The sequence below is a fragment of the Geotrypetes seraphini genome, chromosome 15 (genome assembly GCF_902459505.1).
Source record: "Geotrypetes seraphini chromosome 15, aGeoSer1.1, whole genome shotgun sequence".
In the NCBI taxonomy this organism is placed as follows: domain Eukaryota; kingdom Metazoa; phylum Chordata; class Amphibia; order Gymnophiona; family Dermophiidae; genus Geotrypetes; species Geotrypetes seraphini.
The window spans coordinates 71,929,792-71,953,077 of record NC_047098.1 but is presented as its reverse complement, the minus strand read 5'-3'; the positions used below and the strand labels follow the sequence as shown (position 1 = coordinate 71,953,077).

General features: G+C 43.0%; 1 protein-coding gene across 7 annotated transcripts in view; it reads right to left on the bottom strand.

The window, feature by feature from the left end:
* DTX2 (deltex E3 ubiquitin ligase 2) overlaps positions 1-23,286 on the bottom strand; it is a 72,084-nt gene that overhangs the window by 8,490 nt on the left and 40,308 nt on the right. For all 7 annotated transcript variants that reach the window (XM_033922060.1, XM_033922057.1, XM_033922055.1 and 4 more), the window contains 4 exons: positions 23,109-23,176; positions 14,927-15,085; positions 11,380-11,541; positions 3,297-3,386 (listed from right to left, as the gene is read on the bottom strand). In XM_033922060.1, the coding sequence (XP_033777951.1) occupies positions 3,297-3,386; positions 11,380-11,541; positions 14,927-15,085; positions 23,109-23,176 (479 nt within the window). The remainder of the gene's footprint in view (positions 1-3,296; positions 3,387-11,379; positions 11,542-14,926; positions 15,086-23,108; positions 23,177-23,286) is intronic.

Here is a 23,286-nt window from a genome sequence, read left to right as displayed (position 1 = left end):
ATTGATCACTACCACCTGTTGCCTTCCACTCAACCAGTTCTTGACACAGCCCGTCACTATGGGACCCATCCCGAGGGCACTCAGTTTATTTATTAGACGTCTGTGTGGAATACTGTCAAAGGCTTTGCTAAAATCTAAATACACCACATCTAGCGCATATCCTCTATCCAATTCTCTGGTCACCCAGTCAAGAAATTGATCAGATTTGTCTGACAAGACCTACCTCTAGTAAATCCATGTTGCCTCCGGTCCTGTAATCCACAGGATTCCAGAAACTTGACCATTCTCTGTTTTAAAAACATTTCCATTAATTTGCTTACCACAGAAGTCAGACTTACCGGCCTGCAATTCCCTACTTCTCCCTTACTTCCACTTTTGTGGAGAGGGACCACATCTGCCCTTCTTCAGTCCTTCAGTACCACTTCCAACTCTAGAGACTCACTGAAAAGGTCAGTCTGGAGCTACCAGAACTTCCCTAAGTTCCTTCAGCACCCTCAAATATACACCATCCAGCCCCATCACTTTGTCCACCTTAATTTTAGCTAGCCCCTCACGAACACAACCCTCTGAAAATCGATCAGGGTCTATCTTCTGTGGTCTCGTTTCTGCCGCTTCAGACATGAACACAGAACAGAAATATTTGTTAAGCGATTTAACCTTTTCTTTATCAACTTCTACATATTCCTCCCCTTCACCTTTGAGTCTCACAATGCCACTTTTGCACTTCTTCCTATCACCAATATATCTAAAAAATGTCTTGTCTCCCTGTTTTACCATGTCAGCTATTTTTACTTCTTTTTGCATCTTTGCTTTCCTGACTACATGACCAGCCTCTCTTAACTTTTCCAGATAGTTTTGCCTGTCTTCCTCTTTCTGCAATCTTTTGTAGTTTATGAAAGCTAACCCTCTTATTCCTTACCTTCTCAGCTACTACTTTTGAGAACCTGAGAACCAAAGTGGCCTTTTCCTCTTACTTTTACTTACTTGCCTCACAAAAAGGCTCCTTTCAGTTTTGACCACCTCATTTCCACTCCTTCCAGACGTTCCCACCCAGACAATAATTCCTTGATGTAAACCCCCATCCAAACAAAGTTAGTTTTTTTTTAAAGTCTAGAACCTTTGCTTTTGAATGAGACCTCTCTATACCCATTTTAATATTAAACCGTACCATGCAGTGATCACTGGATGCCAGATGATCACCCACTGTAATATCAGAAACACTTTCCCTGTTTGTAAGCACTAAGTCCAGTATGACCCCACCCAGCGTGGGTTCCATTACCAACTGCTGGAACAGTTCTCCTTGTAGAGAATCCAGAATCTCCCTACTTATAAGACCCTGCAATAGGGATACCCCAATCAATATCCGGCATGTTACAATCATCTATTAGCAAGACTTCCCCTTTTTTAGATATATTCTAAATGTCTCCTATTAAATCTCTATCTACTTCCTCCGAATGTGAATGAGGCCTGTATATCACACCAATATAAATATATTCACAATTCCCTCTTTCCAAATTGATCCACAGTGCCTCTTCCTTGCCCTGCAGATCCTGCAATTGTGTGACTTTAATATTATCTTCAACATATAATACTGCTCCTCCTCCTTTTCTTCCTATCCTGTCTTTCCTGAACAGTTTATAGCCCAGTATAACTACATCCTAGTCATGGTTCTCTGTGAACCATGTCTCTGTGTTCCAACCCCTCTTCTTCCATCACAGCTTCTAGATCCAAAATCTTGTTTCTCATACTTTGAGGATTAGTATATACTGCTTTCCAGACATTGCCCCCTTTTCTCATTCGTATAGAGGTAGTCAATGATTTACTTACCTGAGGGCTTAAACTCACCTGGGAGCTTTGATCTCCCTGCCCCATCACTTCTATTTTGAAGCCCTCTTCAGTAGATTAGTCAACCTGCCGGCAAAGACAATTCTTCCCTTCTTTGATAGATGCACACAATCCCTACTCAGCAGCCCTTGGAAAATCATCTCATGGTCCAGGAAACCAAAACACTCTTGACAACACCATCCACGTAGTCATGCATTCATCTCCAGGATGCGAGCTTCTCTGCCCTGGCTTTTATCCTTCACAGGGAGGATGGACGAGAATACCACCTGTGCATCTGACTGCCTCACTTTCTCTCCCAGAGCCACAAAGTCACTTTTGACACATTTGCAGGGGTACATGTGAATGAGCAGCATCGGATAGTAGTCATCAGGCTTGATGAGTCTCGGCAAGCTCTCCATAACATCTTGGATTTTGGCACCAGGTAGACAGCATACCTTTCATGATATCAAGTCTGGTCTGCAGATGCACGCTTCTGTACCCCTTAGAAGGGAATCGCCAACTACCACTACCTTACACCTCCTAGTGGTCACGGATCCAGTAATTTTTGGGATTTCAAGCTTTGGTCCTTCCTCTCCTTGGGATGCTCTCATCTCCTCCACTTCCAGGACAGCATACCGGTTCTTCAGTTCAAGGGTGGGGGGAGTCACAGTACCAATCTTGCAGTGTTCCGTATCTGAGTCCAGATGCCTTCCCTCAGCACTGCCTCTTCTTCCCCACTGCTGGAAATTTTTGATGCCTTATGAACCATTGCATCGACGTACATCTCATTCTCACGGATGCTTCTCAATCTTGCCACCTCCTCTCTCAGTTCTTTTACTTCCTTCATGAGGGATTCAAGCTGAAGACAGCTTGTACATGGAACTATTCTTTCTGCCTGGGTAACACTTTCTATCTGCACAGAGATAGAAATTGTAACCTGAGTAGCAGCTTTGGTGATACGATATTTCCCAGCCATACTGTGGGCAGAAATACTTACACCTCGAAGAAAAAAAAAAGGGCAGAAAAATCCTACCAAAGTAATTCCCTGTTACTGAAGGAGGACGTAAGGCTCAAAAAACAAGAAGAAAAAATTTCAAGGGAAACTCCCGAGAAATTAAACTAGTACCAAAGAAAATGAAAAAAAGATCCAGGAAGGCACAGTAAAAAAAGAGAAAAAAATAGCGCAATTGGAGAGACTTCCGCAGAAAACTAATTACTGATGGTCCTGTGAGCCAACATCAGATGGAAAGGCACTCGCACATGTGTGGTACGGGCGGTCTTGAGACTTCTAAAGAAGTTAAAGTGACAGTACACTTTTGCACTGGCTGTACCCGGACGTCATCCATCTGTGAGAATATCTTACCTGATTGTCCTGGGAAAATTATTACATTCCTCCCTCTACACAGCTTTCCTGGGAATAAGTAAACATTGAATTTATGCAAGATGAGAAAGAGAGGAGGTGTAAGTCATACTTTTCTCCCTTTGCTGTTATCGGGTAGGAAACCATGCCGGGGAAAGCCACGAGCCGTATATTGTTTCCCAGGATTGGGGTGCTCAGGACCCTAAAAAAGAAGAAAAGACAGTGATAGGTGGGAAAATTCTTGTCTACTTTGGGGCCTCACTCCAAGGGTTTGCACACAGACACTACATGGAAGAAAAAACTGTGAGCATCCGTTAGACCAGTGTTTCTCAACTCAGTCCTGGAGTACCCCCAGGTCAGTCAGATTTTCAGGATATCCACAATGAAGACGCATGAAAAAAATTTGAATATAATGGAGGCAGTGAATACAAATCAAGTTTATGCATACTCATTGTAGATATCCTGAAAACCTGACTATCAAGGGTGTAATCCAGGACCAAGTTGAGAAGCATTGTGTTAGATAAAGGCCCATCCCTGTGTGCTGCTGTTCTGCTACTGCAGGGGGCAATGCAGCTCTCCAGGATAGATAATTCCACACCCAGGAGAGACTTCTGTCTTGCAAACAGGGCTACCATTTTGCAGTGGCGTACCTAGGGTATGTGGCACCCAGGGCCCATCATTTTTTGACACCCCCCCCACCCACCCTCCATGTAAAAAATATTTTTTGTAATAACCATGAAACGGTATAAATGGTCAGAATAGAAACAGGGAGTGAAAATATTCTTTTATTGAACCTCATATATGTAACCATTATTCCAAACATAACATAACATAAATTATGTTTGAATTGTCATGACATGAGAAGTACATATGGAGTAGTTGCAGGTGATGCTTGGGACAGTTCTGATTGTGTTAGTTCGGTTTTATGTGTTTTTTGAATAGAAGGGTTTTTATTTGTTTTTTGAAGGTTTTGTAGTCTGTGGTCGAGGTCAATAGGTTGTAGAGTTGGGGGGTCGAGTGTTAGGAGGTTGTCGAACAGTATTTTTCTTTTGACGTTTTTGGTTGGAGGGTGTGTGAATGGTGTGCGAGTTCTCCTATGTCTGGTTGAGGTGGATTTAATTATTTAGCTGAAGAAATTAGTTACCCCCCCCCCATTCCACACACATTAATTATCTTCCATTTTTGTTCCCATTATAAAAAACACTGATAAGTTCCCAGAAAAAAAATACATTAAAATAAGAAGTGAAACCAAAGGCCCTTACAGATGAGAACATAACAAGAATAGCCTAACTGGGTCAGACCAATGGTCCATCATGCCCAGTAGCCCATTCTCATGGTAGCCAATCCAGGTCACTAGTACCTGGTCAAAACCCAAAGAGTAGCAACATTCCAAGCTACCGATCCAGGGCAAGCAGACACTTCCTCGTGTCTTAATAACAGACTATGGACTTTTCCTCCAGGAATTTGTCCAAATCTTTCTTAAAACCAGCTAAGCTATCTGCTTTTACCATAACTTTTGGCCACTTCATTTTTAAGCTTAGATCTTGAACTGCATTATCCAGACCAAGGAGCAGAGAATTGAAGCTGGAAGATCTGTGAGCTGTTTAATGCAATGGACAGTATTCCAGAAAATCAAGAAATGCTTCTCTCCGCTTTGAAAAAAAGTGGACCCATGGCTGATGTGCAGAGGTCGATGATGGCGGTTGCCCGGCTGAAATGGCTAAAGCTCTAGGGATAATGACATTGATGACTGATGGAAATGAAATTAAGTCCTTCCTGACTTTTGTTTTATTAATCATATTATATCTATTTCTTTTTTATCTAATTTGTTTAGTTTTCATTTAAAATTTTTCTTAGAATTCTAATGCTTAACTGTTTTCTCATTCCATTCTATTCATATGCCGTCCTCTACCTTTTCTTTTCTCCTCACTTCTAATGTTTATTTTTCTTTCTACATTTCTATATTTGATTTAATTCTTAAAATTATTTTCTATTTAATTAGTTTCTTTCTATTACATTATTATTTTGGAATTGTACGTTTTGTTTTTAGCAGTATATTATTGAAAGTTCTATGTATTCTTGTTAGGATGCTTTATATCTCATTTCCTCTATTTTTATTTTCCTAGGTACTTTAGTTAGATTGTGAGCCTTCAGGACAGTAAGGGAATTTCAAAGTACCAATTCTTTATTTATTTATCTTATTTTATTGTATCATTTGATGTATTTTTCTCTGTAAACCGCTTAGAACTTAACGGATTTAGCGGTATATAAGAAATAAATTGCATTACATTACATAAATTACATCTTTCCTTCCAAACAGAGACCTTGCTAGATGTCAAATACAACACAAGGGAACTTCAGACGGACTTAACTGTGCAGGAAATATGAATCTCCTCATACACCCACCTATTGTGCAAAAATGTGCAAAGGTCTGTTTTTTTTTCTTTCGATCACTAGATAGCCTAATGCCACACAAGCAGCACTGTTACAAAAGGTCAATGCTAAGGTTAACAAAGTTTCCTTCCTTGGACCACAAGGAGATACTGACAAACCACTGGAAGAGATCCCAAAACAACTACCTAGGCACAATACCCAAAGACCCACTCAGTGTGTGAACCTGTTGAGTGGAGTGGACTAACTGGGGGGTGGAAATGGGCCCTGAGTTTGCTCAGGAGAATTTCCCAGACCACCTCTTCCTCTCAACACATTGACACACTGCCACCACCACCACCACCACCACCGGGTAGGCCAGCAATGCTTATAAACTTTATAAAACACATTATTATATTTTCTTATAAAGCACATATTTTAACTGAACTCTCTGACATCCTCAGCCTTTCCATTCACAAATATAGAAGGAAGAAAAGTTCCCATTTCCTGATGTCTCATGTCCCCGGCCGATACAATATTTTTCTTCTGCAGACCCTTCAAAAGTCTGACCAAATCCTCATTTCACTTGCATTTTAAAGTACTGAGGATGCCATCTCTCCCCAATCCCAGGTCCTAATGTCTGAGACAGTAGCGCAAACTGCCCGATTCAGGAAGAAAAATTTCGATAAAGCCTATTTAATTGATTTTTCGATTCGATTTTCCTGCCCAGTTGGGTGATTTTTTTCAAAAATTCTGGTGGGTTTTATAGCTTTTTCACCCCCTTTGGCTTCTCCTAACCACACTGGCGCTGTGGTGTAAATAAAATAAAGAAACAAAAAGGACTTTTCCTCTCTCTGTTAAATCCTAGCTCATGTTTGCGGTCTAACACCAGCTCTGGCAGGATACACATTTCAAATCTGACATATTGTAATCACAAAACAGAAAATAAAATTAATTTTTCTACCTTTTGTTGTCTGGTTATTTTTCAAATCTTGTTGGTCCCAGGCTCTGGTTGTCTTCTGATAACTTGCTTGCCAGGGTCTCCTTCTTTCTTCATGCTAACCATCCATCTGCCATCTCTGTCCTCCCTTTCCATTTCCCTTCCCTCCCCAGGAAGTCTGGTATCTTTCCTTTTTTTCATCTCCCTCCACAGATCCACCTTTTCTTAACTACCCTTTCATCCGGCATCTCTCCCTCCTTCCCCACCACCCCAGGGCCCACCATCTCTCCCTTTCTTTTCCCAATTATCCTCCTATCCAGTATCTCTATCCCTCCTCCAAACTATCCCTTGTGTCCAATTTCTCTCCCTTTCTGTTCCTTCCCTCCCTAAATCTCATGGTCCATCATCTCTCTCCCTCTCCTCTATTTTCAGACCCATTATTTCTTCCCCCCCAAAGTCTGGCATATGCACATCTCTTTGAACACCCCTTCCCTCTGTGTACTTCTACACCAGGGTTCCCCCCAAAGGCCTGCCCCCCCCTTGAAGGCCTGCACCCCCCGAAGGCCTGCATCCCACCGAAGGCCTGCACCCCCCCTGAAGGCCTGTCCCACCCCCTTGTAGGCCTGTCCCCCCCCTTGAAGGCCTGCCTGCCTGTCCCCCCCTTGAAGGCCTGCCTGCCTGTCCCCCCCCGAAAGCCTGTCTCCCCCCATGGAGGCATGTCCCCCCCCTTGAAGGCCTGCACCCCCCAGAAGGCCTGCACCCCCCTGAAGGCCTGCACCCCCCAGAAGGCCTGCACCCCCTTGAAGGCCTGCACCCCCTTGAAGGCCTGTCCCACCCCCCTGTCCCCCCCCCTTAAAGACCTGCCTGCCTGTCCCCCCTTTGAAGGCCTGCCTGCCTGTCCCCCCCCTGAAAGCCTGTCTTCCACCATGAAGGCTTGTCCCCCTCCCTTTAAGGCCTGCATCTCCCCCTGAAGGCTTGTCCCTCCCCTTGAAGGCCTGCACCCCCCTGAAGGCTGTACCCCCCCAGAAGGCCTGCACCTCCTTGAAGGCCTGTCCCACCCCCTGTCCCCCCCTTAAAGGCCTGCCTGTCTGTCCCCCCTTGAAGGCCTGCCTGCCTGTCCCCCCCCCAAAAGCCTGTCTCCCCCCATGAAGGCTTGTCCCCCCCCTTTAAGGCCTGCATCTCCCCCTGAAGGCCTGCCTGCCCGCCCCACCCCGAAGGACCGCTCGCCCCCCCTCCCACCCCCCATCCAGCCGTCCGGTTCTTCCCCTCTGGCCTCCCCACACCATTTAGAGGAGAAGCAGCCTGAAGCAAGATCGCGATGTCAGCGATCTTGAGCTGCTTGTGCTGTCCTCCGCCGCGGACTCGCCCCCTTCCTCTGACGTCAGTGGAGGGGGCGGGACCGCGGCGGAGGACAGCATGAAGCAGCGCAAGATCGCCGACATCGCGATCTTGCTGCAGGCTGCTTCGGTACCCTTAATGGTGCGGGGAGGCCAGAGAGGAAGAACCAGACGTCGGGGGGGGGGGGGGGGGAACAGACGTCGGAGCATCCCCTCAGGGCTCGCACCCGGGGCGGATCACCACCCCCCTTGGTACGCCACTGCCATTTTGTGGTCTACATATTTAAGGGTTTTCTCAGATTCACCTACCATGAATTTTATAGATAAAAGCAACTTTTTTTTTTTTTTTTTTTTTTTAAATAAAAAAGAGATTAGGTTCTTACCTTGCTAATATCTTTTCTAGTAGATAGGCGTCTCATTCTGGATAGTAAGGTATTTTCCCCATGCTTGCAAGCCATGCAGAAGGAATCCATTCCAGGTTTTCAACAACTCCTTCTCCAGAGGGCTTTGCTGCCCTGTCAGTTTGTACCAAACCAGCAGATAACCCTATATAGGAACACATAAGAAGGAAGGGTGCAGGGAGACTTTCTGAACTACAAATCTGTTCTGCGCTGAAAGTATAGCAAACATATTAAAACATTTTAATTGAACACTCAAAACATTGAAATAGCCATACCAATCAGAAACATTTATGGAGCTCAAACATTTCCCCAATGTGTTATAACAATAGAGTATTCTTCATACCCTTAAGGTCTGACTAACATAAAAATCATCAGACATCAGAGGGTGGTGGTAAACGGTACTACCTATGAAAAGTCGGAAGTGCACAGTGGAGCACAGCAGGGCTCGGTCCTGGGTCCAATCCTATTTAATATCTTCATAAAAGATCTGCCTCAGGGACTTTGGGGTAAAATTGCATTATTTGCTGATGATGCTAAATTATGCAACACAGTGGGCGAAGATACCATGCCCGACGCTATGACACAGGACATACTTTTTCTGGAGCACTGGTCTACTATTTGGCAGTTGAATTTTAATGCCCAAAAGTGTAAGGTTATGCACCTTGGTAGCAGAAACCTATGCAGAACCTACACTCTGAATGGTGATACCTTAACCAGAATTGTGGCAGAACGGGACCTGGGAGTAGTCATTAGTGAAGACATGAAGGCAGCCAATCAAGTAGAGAAAGCCTCATCCAAGGCTAGACAAATGCTGGGTTGCATCTGGAGAAGCTTTGTCAGCCGAAAGCCCGAGGTGGTAATGCCACTGTACAGGTCCATGGTGAGACCACAACTGGAATACTGTGTACAATTTTGGAGGCCACACTATCGGAAGGATGTGCTAAGAATGGAATCGGTTCAACGATTGGCCACCAAGATGGTCTCAGGGTTCAAGGATGTCCCTTATGAAGAACGACTAGGTAAGTTGCACCTTTACTCTCTCGAGGAACACAGAGAGAGGGGTGATATGATAGAGACGTTCAAATACATCATTGGTCGTATTGAGGTGGAAGAAGACATCTTCTTCCTTACAGGCCCTACGGCGATAAGAGGGCATTCGCTAAAAATCAGGGGTGGGAAATTCCATAGTGACACTAGGAAGTACTTCACTGAAAGGGTGGTTGACCGTTGGAATGATCTTCCACTTCGGGTAGTTGAGGCCAGTAACGTGACTGACTTTAAGAAGAAATGGGATCAACACGTGGGCTCACTTCAAAGAAGAACTTAGAGGGGAGGGTTATTTGATTTGTTGGGCCAAAGGCCCTTTTCTGCCGTCATATTCTATGTTTCTATGTTACTTGTCCTGGGATAACTGGTAGAATTCTTAAAAGTAGTAAGATTCCATGTTACCAATCCCAGGATAAGCAGTGGCTTACCTCAATAACAGTTTATGAAATTTTCTTACCAAAATGCATTCAAATCTTTTTAAACCCAGTTATGCTAACTACTTTTACCACATCATTTGGTAATGAGTCCTAGAGTTTAATTATTTCTATTTATACATTTTAATTTACACCACCCATCCCAATAGAACTCAGGGTATAAAACAAAACATTAAAAAATCAGATTTATACAAAACATACATATAAACAAAAGCAGCTAGAATACAAATGAAAACATTTTCTCCTGCTTGTTTTAAATGCACTTATTATGTAATTTCATGGCATGTTCCCTATAACCTCTTTGACAGGGGTGCCCAAAAGGTCAATCGCGATCTACCAGTAGATTGCAAAGGCAATGCGAGTCGATCGCAGAGCCCATCCTGAGCTCCGCGATAGACGCATTGATTTGCATTCTACTCTCCCTGTTTCCACAATGCCAAGCCAGGTGTCAGAATTGATGTCGGGGAAGCAGGGAGAAATCGGTGGCAGTCGCTTTGGGGGGATAGAAAGAAAGGGAGGCAGACAGACAGAAAGAAAGAAGGAGGACAGGGAGAACATAAGAACATAAGAAGTTGCCTCCGCTGAGGCAGACCATAGGTCCATCCTGCTCAGCGGTCCGCTCCCGCGGCGGCCCATCAGGCCCATTGCCTGAGCAATGGTCTATACCTATCTGTACCCCCCAATCCCTTTTTCTTCTAGGAATCTATCCAAACCTTCTTTGAATCCATTTAGTGTTTTCTTGTCCACAACAGCCTCTGGAAGCGCGTTCCATGTATCTACCACCCTCTGAGTGAAAAAGTACTTCCTAGCGTTTGTTCTAAACCTGTCCCCTTTCAATTTCCCCCAATGCCCCCTTGTACTTGTGGTGCCCCTTAATTTGAAAAATCTGTCTCTGTCTACTTTTTCTATGCCCTTCAGGATCTTGAAGGTTTCTATCATGAGAGATAAAGAAAGAAAGAAGGGGGCAGGAGGAGAGAGAAAAAAAGAAAAGGGGGGGGGGCAGGGAGAGAGGAAAAAAAGTTGGACTCATGGAGGGACAGAGAAAGATGTAGGTTGGGGAATGGAATGAGGTCTGGAGGAGAGGAAGAATACAGGAAGCAGAAAGAAAGAAATAATGGATATAGTCAGAAGAAGGAGGTGCAACCAGAGACTCATGAAATCACCAGACAGCAAAGGTAGGAAAAATTATTTTATTTTAAATTTAGTGATCAAAATGTGTCCGAATTTATATCTGCTGTCTATATTTTGCACTATAGCCCCTTTTTACTAAATTGGGAGCAGCACGGGGCATTCAGTGCAGCTCCCTGTGCTAAAAAACGCTATCGCAGTTTATTAAAAGGGGAGGGAGTATATTTGTCTATTTTTGTATAGTTGTTACTGAGGTGACATTGCATATTTTAAAATCATCTGCCTTGACCTCTTTAAAAAAAAACCTCAAATATAAATGATAATTAACATTTTCTCTGCATACAGTGTGTTTTGTGTTTTTTAAAATTGTATTGTTGGTAGATCATTTTGACTTGGTCATTTTAAAAATAGCTCGTAAGTCAAAAGTGTGTGCTCTATGAGTTGTTCTATCGTCTTAATAGTTTTGATCACTCTTCTTCATATAACACCAAGACCAAGAATCTCTAATCTCAACTGCAGACTATCCTAGTATCCTCACCTGAATTCCGGGTAGGATTGTGTACATGATATGGATCGTTCTGCAGTCTGGGTGGCCAGGCAGAGAGTGAGGCATGAAATAAACCTCCATCTTTCCATTTGGTTGCGTCCCAGTCTTCTCCCCATAAATGGTTTTACAAGATGGACACTGCAAGCTGCCATCCTATGGACAACACCAATCACTATATAAGTGACCTTACAAAGCTGCTGGAGTTCTAAAAATTGTTATTTTTAAAGGGACCGTCATGGATAAACACCACCCTTTAGCATCATATTACATATAAAGAGAACCAAATTAACAAAATGGTACATTTTAAACATGGGGGAAAGAATGGAGGATTGGAAGAGTAAGCACTACCACACCTTAAAGGAGGAAGACATTTTCATACTGCCCGGACAGCTGCAAAGCTCATGGGAGCATTTTACGAGTGAACTTTGCACTAATTTTCTAGTAGAAGATTAGATTCTTACCTCGTTAATCTTCTGTTATAAGACATAGGATTCTGTACTGTAGCTGTTGCTTCCCAGTAGCCATGTACTTTGCAGAAGGGTGTCACTTTTAACTCTCAATTCTTCCCCTTCAGCAGTGGAGAACAGCTCCCCCTTCAGTTAGTACCAAAGCAATTGAACTCCACTGAAACAGAAGAAAAGAGAAGGAGGGGCTAGGAACCAACTCTGCTAAGTAAAATAAGAAAACCAGAGAAAACCCCCAAAGGATAAAGGGAATATATGTCTTCCTGCACCTGTCAATTTGTCTCTTCTGAATCTTAAAAGACATGAGAAGTCATCCAGGGATGGATACTGGCAATGTCAAAAGCAGAAATCAGGTAAATCAAAGGTCTGCATAGGGCGAGCTGTACAGAATCTTATGTCTTATAACAAAGAAGATCAATGAGTTAAGAACCTAATCTTCCATGCTTTTGCAAAAACATAGGATTCTGTACTGTAGCTGACATACCAAAGCAGTGCCAGACATATAAGGAGGGACAGATGAGCCTGCTCGCAGTGCTGAGGACCCAAAAGCGGCATCCTCTCGAGCCATCACATCCACTCTGTAGAACCTCAAAGATGTGGAGAGTAGACCAAACATCTGCTATTCAAATTTCATCAGGTGAAACAGCCTGGGATTCTGCCCAGGTAGCAATCACACATCTAGCTGAATGTGCTGCGATAGAGATAGGGGGCCATTTACCGCAGGCAAGGTAGGAAGAAATTGCAATGCGAATCCTTGGAAGCTGGCTTGCTTCATCTCGATTGGCTGGTCAGCACAAAACAGGTGGTCAGATAGCCGGGAACCACTCAGCCTGCATTACACCCACTAGCGGACGAACCTGGGGTGAGCTGGCTTCCGATCCAGGAGCCCCAATCTGTTCTGCAGGCTGTCCAGGAGGCTTACTGCCATGCAGGGAACCCCTCAGAAGCAGATGTTCTGCAACCGTCCGTAATCTCCTGCCGCAAGGATGTCCCCACAGGGAACCTCCACAGCACGATGGCTGACCCGCGAGGGAAACATCAAAAACATTACTGAAACTATCCAAAGAAAACACGAGTAGAAGAAATAAGCTCCTACAGGCATGGCATGTAGAAAGTAAAAACTGGATTCTACTGGGACAGAGATACATAAAACCCACTGGTCTCAGAATAAAGTGGGATTATACAAGAAAATATGAGATATTTGGGAGTACAATTAGATGGTTCTCTTTCGTTTAAATTCCAGTTAACTTCTGTCATTAGGTCTTGTTTTGCATCGTTACGTCAAATTCAATTGATACATCCTTATCTAAACAAAACCTGTGAGTCTTTGATTCACACTTTGGTTATCTTAACAGTTGGATTATTGCAACATCATTTATACTAGTCTTCCAAAAATAGCTCTCAAAAAATTGCAGCCTATACAAAATACTGACATTAAGGTACTAACAAACACCCAAAGATATGACCACATCACTCCGCTTTTTGAAAGATTTTCATTGGCTTCTGATAAAATCACGATTAATGCATAAAGCTTTGACTCTAACTTTCAAAGCATTACACACAGGGTAACCAGAATATTTAACTAAACTTTTGATTCCATATGGACCTGCTAGAAACTTGAGTTTCACTTATGGTCATCATTTATCTCTGCCTTCAGTCCATTACATGTAATTCTGCCTTTTTCGCTTCGGTACCCTATCTATGGAATTCTTTAGTGAACTTTCATATATTAAATTTAGAAGTCTGTTAAAAACGTACCTTTTCAGATTAGCATATCCATGATTGCTCTTTTTCTATTACAGGAGATTTAGTATCATATTGGAACGAACATTGAGGGAGATTTGCAGGTGCTGCTTTTATAATTATATTTTAAGCTTTTATAATCCTACCAGTCTTTAAGCCCGATACATTAACAGTTGCTATAATAGATGTGTCTGTCTTTCTCTCTCTCTCGTTGGCCACTGTCTGTTTGTCATTCTGTCTCTCTCCTTGGCCGCTGTCTGTGTGTCTTTCTGTCTCTTTCTCTCTCTCTCTCCTTGGCCGCTGTCTGTGCGTCTTTCTTTCTCTTTCTCTCTCTCTCGTTGGCTGCTGTCTGTGTGTCTGTCTGTCTTTCTATCTCTCTCTCGTTGGCTGCTGTCTGTCTTTCTGTCTCTCTCTCCTTGACCGCTGTCTGTGTGTCTTTCTGTCTCTTTCTATCTCTCTTGTTGGCCGCTGTCTGTGTGTCAATCTGTCTTTCTGTCTCTTTCTCTCCTTCCCGTTCCCCGCCTGCGCCCCGCTCCCCTTCCTTTGGCCGCCGCCCCCCTCTCTGTGGCAGCGCCACCAGCCTCTAGCGCCATAAGGGGTAAGGGGTTTTGGTTCACCACCGGGCGGGCAGAGAGTGTGGCTCCTGTGAGCTGCAACAATGCTCTGACCCAGAGGGAAGAGTGGAGGCAGAGGAGAAGGCCGTGAAACCAGCAGTGGTTGTGGCCTTCCCTCCCCTAGCTCGGTCGCCGCTGCCTCCTTCTCTCCCCGATGTCAGCTCCGAACATGTGCACACGCTCCGAACGTGTGCATGCGCTGCACGCCACTTCCTTTAGCATTCTGCTGACCACGGAGCTACGGATCACGGAACACGCAGGTAAGAGTGCGCATGCGTGCTTAGGGTTTTATTATAGAGGATGTTTTTATTTTAACTAGAATTTTACTCTAATTCAATATTTTTTCTGAATGTTCTCTGTCCTAGTGATGATGGAGTTCTTTTCTTTTTGTTTTGTACTATGTAAACCGCTTTGATGATTTATCAAAAAGCGGTCTATAAATACCAAAAGCTTTCTGCATCTCAACAGCTGGAGTATTTCCTTGTATAGCAGCTCTAAATCTAAATGCTGAAGCAGAGAACTGGGAGAAAAAGGCTGGCAGACAAGCAGAAAGAAGGGGAGAAAAGAACAGCAAAGCTCAGCCCTTTTTTATGGCAACTGGTATAGTCTGGATCCGAGATGTTTGCACTGATGAATACTTCTGCCATGCAGGCTGGGGCTACAGTCTTCCTGGGGGGTGGGGGCAGAGAACACCCTGTGCATGGGCAGCTCCAGTACCTTATTCCCATTGTTGTACATGGCCAGAAGGCACAGCGTATGGAAAGCATGGCCACAGTTTTTCAGCTTTCCTACCATCTCAGGCTGAATGGTCTTACTCTGTGTTATATCGCCATATCCTGAGGCAGTTGACAGCTTCTCCATACAGATAATACAGTCCTGGAAAAGAAAACAAGGATTTTTACTGCTCAAAGTCCTGAAATTACAAGCACTTAAAAGAAAATGCTACTATTAATTGAAGACAGGATGCATTAATCCAAACATTTGATTAATATACTTTGAACTCAACAAACAAGACTATTTAGCTTTCATTTTAAAAAGTTTAAATATTATAGATCATTTAAAATATTTAACAGGTCCTTTAATCATTAAGTCATGTTGTCATTTAGTTGAGGTTTGGATTTAGAGGTAGTGAGTTGCACGGGACAGAAATCAAACCAGTCCTCACTCAGATCCGTTCTATCTCCACCCATCCCCACAAGTAATCTCTTCCAGCCTCATAACCTTCAGAAATAGCTATTTCATTTAATTATGCTACTGAAGTACATTCGAGGCTCTGGCAGAAACCCATTTACAAAGTACGCATTCTTCCCAATTAACAGAGAAACTTTATTAATTTGGAAATGTTAACTGGGAAGAATACATACTTTGTAAATGGGTCTCTGCCAGAGACTCTAATGTACATTTAAAATATAAATACTCTTCAGATGACCGAGCTTGGGGATCCTCATCAACTAGACTTCCTCTGAATGTGGCCAAAACTCCCTCTTACCAAGTTGGGCAAGCAGCAGCCATGTCCCTGAGCCACAGATGCTGGCACCGATTGCCCTTGGTAGAAGGGAATTCAAGCCTCCTTTGGAAAAGACCCTCAGCTGGAATTGCCTGGGGATTCCCACCAGCTATAGTAAGGGTCAAGGCCATTGTTGGACATGCTGGTGCCCAAGGCAAAAAATAAAAAAAGAGGGCACCCCCTAGTCCTCTTTTCTCCCTGCATTTCCTGTCATTACTATCATGCTGACTGATACAGGCCCTCTTTTATTAAACCATGGTAGAGGTTTCTACCGTGGCCCGGAACGCTAAATGCTCCGACGCTCATAGGAATTCTATGAGTGTCGGAGCATTTAGCGCTCCAAGCTGCAGTAGAAACCTCTACTACAGCTTAGTAAAAAAAAAGGGGGGGGGGGGGTGGACAAAAAGAGAGATCACAAATTAGACACAAAAATATGTAGACAAAAATTGAACTAGGAACCCCAAGAAGTTAAACTCAGCAGGTACTTAAACACTGTAGAAATAAAAACAAATATGCATCTCCTTTTCTACTGAACACAATACAAACATATCTACTACACACATTCCCAAAAGCTAATATATTTCAGTGAAATTCAAAATAAAATGTTTGTGTTGTCTGTTCATTTTTCCATCAAGTTAGTTTCAGCTTCTTTTTTGCTTTCCCATCTTCTGCAAATTCTCCTTCAAGCAGCTGCTATCCATTTGCCTTTTTTCCTCTCTCCTGTCTTGTTCCATTCCCTCACTAAAACTGCCTACGACATATTTACATTTAGCTCTTTCCTCCCTATTTTTCTTTTCTACCTCAGTTCACTCAAATTTCACCCTCTCCCTTCTTTTAATTTTCAGCGACCTATAAAAATTTCCATCTTCTCTCACCCACTCTTCATTCTTGAGGATTGTTTGTATTTTACTTTTATTATATGAGTATTTTATTATGTATTTGCTTTTATTTTGTTGTCATCTTAACATTGTGTATGTAAACCATTTAGTTTTAAACAGTATATAACTTTTTAAAATAAATACTCCCCATTACCATATTTTCACCCACTGTAATCACTATCCTCTGCGCCATCATTTCTCTGCCAACCCTTTTCCTCCATGGTGCCACCATTCCCAGCTCCTCCCTTGCTTCATCCTTCCTACTCTACATCTGCTCTCTTTCTCCCCTCCCTACCCTCAAAGCTGGAATCTCCCTGTCCCTTCCACTCTATCCCTTCCCCCCTCAACAGCATTCTCCTGTCCTTTCTTATTGGTCCAGCATTTCTCCCTCTCTTGCTACCTTCCCTCCTTTCCACTGTACTGCATCCTATCTCCCTTCTACTCCTGGATCCAACATTTCTCTTTCTCCTCTCCCCCTTCTACACAGCATTTCTTCCTCTCTCCTCTTCAGCCTTCTGTACAACATATCTTCTCTCTCATTGTTCACCATCTCTCTCCTGCTGCATAGGGAGTGGAAAAAAGAGAGGTATTTGATCCAGGCTCTCTCTCCTACCTCCTCTATTGCCACGCCCAATATTTCCCCCTCTCATCCTTCCCTCTCTGCCTCATGCCACCATTTCTCCAATCACCCCTCTCCAGTTCCATTTCTTCCTCCTCTTCCCTCCATCATCTAATCTAATCCTTAGATTTGTATACTGCATCTTCTAATTCAGAAGCTCAACTCGGTTTGCACAAAATGTTAAAGACAAAGTAATTAAACTTAACAGGTCTTCCAAACGTAAGGCCAACCAGGACCACTTTGAGAATAATTATATAAGAATGTAAAAAATTTAAATTTAATGAATTTCAGAATGTAAAAAAAGTTGTGTTATTAATGATTTTCTAAAGATTTGAAGGGACAAAACTATTCTAATCTCAACAGGAAGTTTATTCCAGAAAGATGCAAATAAATATGCAAAAGATCAAGAGATGTAACTTGTAGCTTTTGATCTTCTAAAAGATAGAAAAGACAGTTTATAAATCTGGAGAAGTCCTAGATTTTAAGGACCGCAAGAATTCAAGGTAATATACCAGTGGTGTAAAAATTCCATGTAAGATTTTAAATGTTATAGTTGCACATTTAAATTGAACTCTATAATAGAATGGGAGCCAATGAAGTACCTTTAAAAGTGGACACACATGATCATATTTCTTTTTTCTAAAAATTAACTTGGCAGCTGTATTCTGAATTAACTGTAACCTATTTAGATTTCCCTTACTTAAACAGATATAAAGAGAGTTACAGTAATCTAGATTTGCTAATTTTATAGCCTGTACCAAAATGGAAAAATGTTGCTGATGGAGCAACTGACTAACCTTCCTTAACATATGGAAACAAAAAAAAACCAAACCACTTCATAAATTATTGATCTGCCAGTGATAAGTAAGGGAAGAATCCAGACACCCCCCTCCAATATCTTTGAAGAATAATCAATATTTAGTGATTCACCAGTCGTTAAATTTACCGAGGAAGGCAAGAATTTTATTTTAGGGCCAAACCATAATAATTTGGTTTTCGTAGCATTTAATTTCATCTGACTAAGGCCCAATTTTGATGCCTAGAAATGCATGAAATGATATTTGCTGATAAATTAGTCAAAGATAGATTCACCTCGAGCAGTACAAAAATACCGCCTGCATATGTGAAGATGGTTTCTAACTTTGTTAACTTGAGCTTCCTCAAAGTAGTAATTTTAATTTTATTATATATCGATTACATTACAAATTAATTCACTAGAACAAGAAACACAGAATTCTAACTAATATGTAAAACCAAAATAATTTTTAAAGAAAGAATAAGTATTTTTAAGATCTCTACATCCTCATAAGGCCACCATATGAAGGAGGAATCTAGAAAATAAAGGAGATCAATAGAAAAGAAAAAAATCTCTCAAAAGATGAGAGGCTTAGTTGAATTTTAAATCTCAGTGAAATAAATCTTCATGCTAGTCACACATTTGCAAGGATATGCCAGCATAAATATGGCACCCAATTTCTTGGTTTCTTCTCTCATAACTAGAAAGTCTTTTCTTCTTTCCTGAGTAGATTGTCACATCTGGAAACAACTAAATTCAATGCCCTCCAAAAAGAGAACTAGTGTTCTTAAAATATAATCTCATAATAGCACTTAAGTCCTTTCAAATACAAAATTAACAATCAAGATTGCACGATCAGATACTTCAGAAAAAGCTCTCTCCAATAAGGATGAGATATCATTGAAACCATTGCCTTATGATTGTAATTGATCTTGAGGCCCTGGTTGATTTACTTGCTCTGAGGGTCAAACCCCTGGGTCAATCTTATTTCTATTACTAATACTAACCCCCTCTTCTCCAAAGCTACGCTAGCGGCTGCTGCGTGGCAACAGCCCCAAAGCCCTTTAAATCTCTATGGGTAAGCTTTATTTATTGGAGGAATAGATTCAAGAGGAAATTTCAAATTTTTTAAAAGAAATTTTATGAAAACATCCACAGGCAATATACTAAACATTTTTGGACAATTCAGAACTCTCAAGTTTAAACGTCTATTATATTCCTCCAGTTGTTCAATCTTTTTGTAACTGTCTCTTTAAGATAATTTGTTTCAATCTGAACTTGAATAATCTTGACGAACTACATTCATATCCTTTGATATTTTATCCACTTTACTCATGAGAACTTCCATATCTTGAGCTGTTTTCCCAACCATAACATCACGCTTCCTTATGGCCTCAAGAAGCATTCTCAGAGTCACCACTGAGTTAGAAGCTGCATCACTAGCTTCTTGCCCAAGCCAGATAGGGAAGAAGCACCACCATCAAGTCCTGATAAAACCACTTCGGCTCCCACAGGGCTTGTTGCTAAATCCTTCACTTATGCTGGACACGGTGAAGACTAGTTGTTGGGGGGAGGGGGGAAAGAGAGATATCATGCCCCAGTGAAGCGGATGCTCCTTCATTCACCTCCAAAGCAGGGCCCTCACCCCGCTGAGATTTCGCTGCAAAGCTTTCAAAAGCCTGAGACATGATTGGCTGTAATGGGGACCAATGTTCCCTCTAAGGATTGATGAGGTGTGTGCAAAAAAAAATATGCATGAGCGACAAGTTACATATTCCACAAATTTATGAGCAGGCATGGAGGACGCATTTTTAAACAAATGTAGTTTATCCTTGTACTCCTTATGTATTTTTAATCATCTATGGATATGTTTGTATGTTTATTGTTCAAATGGTTTTATTTATTTCCCAAAATTTATTTTTGTTAAATACATTGAAAATATTTGATATTGCGTTTAAATCAAAATCTCAATAAACTTGAAACTTGAAACGAGTGCCCGTGAGATTGTGGGAGGGTTAAATACTCAAAACTTAGAAGAATAACAATTTACTTAAAGTTTTTGCTACGCCAGCTTTCTGGTATCTTTACTTACAGTGGCGTACCTAGCATATGTAACACCCGGGACCCATCATTTTTTGGCACCCCCCCCCATCTGTAAGAAAATCATGATTTTTAGTAACAAACCACACGTCACACATGAGTACCTAGGAAAAGGCAGCATCTTACATATTGCAGTGAGCAGTACATCAATACACCCATTGTAAAACTAAACAAGCCAGACCAGCACAGATCAATCCTACACCATCAATCCTAACAGAAAACTATGTCTTTCGAACACACAGAAAACACCTTCGCCTAGTATGGAATATGTCATCACAAACTAACCCCTCCCTCTTTTACAAAACTGTAGTGTGGATTTTAGCTACGGAGGTAACAGCTCTGATGCTCATAGAATTCTGAGCATCAGAGCTGCTACCACCACGGCTGGTGCTAAAAAACGCTTCACAGTTTTGTAAAAGGGGAGATAAAATAAAAATACATAGACAAAGGTTAAATTGAACCTGCAAGAAGCTGGACTCTGCATACAATGCTTCACAGAAACAGTGACACGTCTCCTAAAGCAATAAATAAATAGAAATTTTTTTCTACCTTTGTCTTCTGTGGTTTCTGCTTTCCTCATCTTCTTGTTACTCTCTTCCTTCCATCCACTGTCTGCCGTCTCTCTTCCCCTATATGGCATCTTCTCTCCTTCTATGCCCCTTCCAGAAACTGTATGCCTCCCCCTTCCATCTCTCCTTTCACCCCCATTGGTCTGGCATCTCTCTCCTCTCCTTCCCTCTCCCACACCTCTCCTCTGCAATCCCTTTCCCTTTTTTCCCTCATTTCCCTTTTCAATTTATTTTCTGCATCTGTCTAGATTATGTTCTTACTACCCTCTCATCAATGTCCTTTTTTACTGTCTACCTAAAGCTTGCCACCTCTTTCCCTCACCTCTCCAGTGTTTCCCTAACTCAATCCTTTTCTCCCCATCATGTGTCCTCCTTTTATTTATCCCCTCCTTCCATCATGTACCCTCTTTCTCCAACCCTTCCATCTAGTACCTTCTCCTCTCTCTGTCCACTTATCATCCAGCATCTGCTCCCCTCTTTCTCTTCTCCCATTTCCTTATGGCATTTGCTCCCTTATCTCTCCCATCTGTACTTCCATCCAGCATAGGCTCCCCACTACCATCCAATGTCTGCCCTTTCTCCCTCCATCCACCCCTCTTCAATCAGCATCTTCCCCCTTTCTTTCCTTCCAATATCCTTCCCCCTTATGTCTCTCCCCTTTCTCTGTACATCAATTCCATCAGCACCACCCTTCCATACCATCCTGCCCCCTTTCTTTCCCTCTATCACTCTTCCATTCCAGCAGTCCTGCTCCTTTCTCTCCCTTCATGCAGCAAGGTCCCGCGATGATTGCAGCTGCCTGCTGCCAATCCACCCCACTCTGACGTACTTGCTCTAGAGCGGACTCAGCAGCTGCATGCTGGAAGGGCCCGCGATGACTCGTGTGTTGGCTCTGCTCTGGAAGAAGTAAGTTACGTTGGAGGGGGTGGACCCGGCAATGACTGCGTCTGCCGGGTCCACCCCCTCCGACGTAACTTACTTCTTCCAGAGCAGAGCCAGCAGACGAGTCATCGCGGGACCTTCCTGCACCTCAGCGCGGATGCTGACTCTGCTGAAGAGAAAGTAAGTCAGTGGTAACGTGACCATTTATTTTTTTCATCAAAAGGGGACATCTATTAATTGACTGTGTATCCTTTCTTTCTTTCTGTACTCAGGCCCAACAATTGTCCCTTTCTATTCCCTCCCTCCTTCCTTCCCATGTCCTTAGTGCCCCCAGTGCCTCCTTCCCGTGTCCATAGGGCCCCCAGTGCCTCCTTCCCTTGTCCTTTGTGCCCCCAGTGCCTCCTTCTTATGTCCCCCCACTGCCTTCCAGATTTTGCCCACCCCAAAAGCCAGCCAGCTCTGCCACCTCTCCATTTTTTTCTCTTTGTCACCACCGCATCCCCTATGCTCTGGCATCTCTCTCTTCTCCTTTCTTTCCTTCGCACCCCATAGTCTGGTATCTTCCCTTCCCTGATTCTCTGGCATCTCTCTCCTTTCCTTTTCTTTCATCTTTCCCTCCCCCTCCATGCTCTCACATCTCCCCCTTCCTTTTCCCTTAGTCTGGCATACCTTCCTCCTTCCCTCCAAGCCCTGGCATCTCCTTTCATTCCCTCCCTCATCTTCCTTCTCCCTCCAGCTGGGTACCGCAACACTCTCCTCTGCAGCTCTGGACTTGCCCACACCTGCTCCCCCAAAATTGCCATGCTTTGGTTCCTCTTCTTCCTTCCTCCCTCCCCCCGCGACACCATCAACTCTTACTCCCTCTAACGCCGGCCCTGCAGCTCCGGACTTCCCCCCCCCGGATCGCTATTATTTTAAATGTTATAGCGGCGGCGCTGTGTCCATCAGTGGAGACGTCTAACCTCGGCCTGCCCCAGAACTCTTACTGCAGCAGCCACCCGTCTAAGCAGGAACAGGAAGTCACTGTTGCAGTAAGAGTTCCGGGGCAGGCTGAGATTAGACGTCTCCACTGATGGATATAGCGATCCGAAGGGGGGGGGGGGGCAGGTGTGGGGAAGTCCGGAACTGCAGGGCCGGCGTTACACCAATGAGGGGTTTTTAAAAATTTCAGTCTTATTAGTTTGCCGGTCCACAAAATAATTATTTTATTTCCGCCGGTCCACAGGTGTAAAAAGGTTGAAGAACACTGGTTTAGACTGCGAGCATTTGTGGTCATCGCTTTCCAGCTATTTTTCAGCGGTAATCTCCTTTTTTGTATAGTTTTTGTTTTGTTTCACTTCCTCTATAATTGTCCTTCATACATATGCCACCCCCTCCTGGAGGAAAAGTCCATAGTCTGTTATTAAGACTTGCCCTGGATCGGTCGCATGGAATGTTGCTACTCTTTGGGTTTTGGTCAGGTACTAGTGACCTGGATTGGCCACCGTGAGACCATTGGTCTGATCCAGTAAGGCTATTCTTATGTCTTCTATTGAATCTGCTGCTTACCTCACCAGGAGGGCTGTCCATCTTATCCAAGTACTTCTTTATTACCTGCTCCGGTTCGCTGATGGTATCTGAAAATAAACAAAATATAACTCAGGTTCCCCTCAAGTCATAGGAGAAGCCAGTAGCAGAACTCAGAAGTCCAGGGCTTCCACATTACTGTCATATAGAATCTACCTTG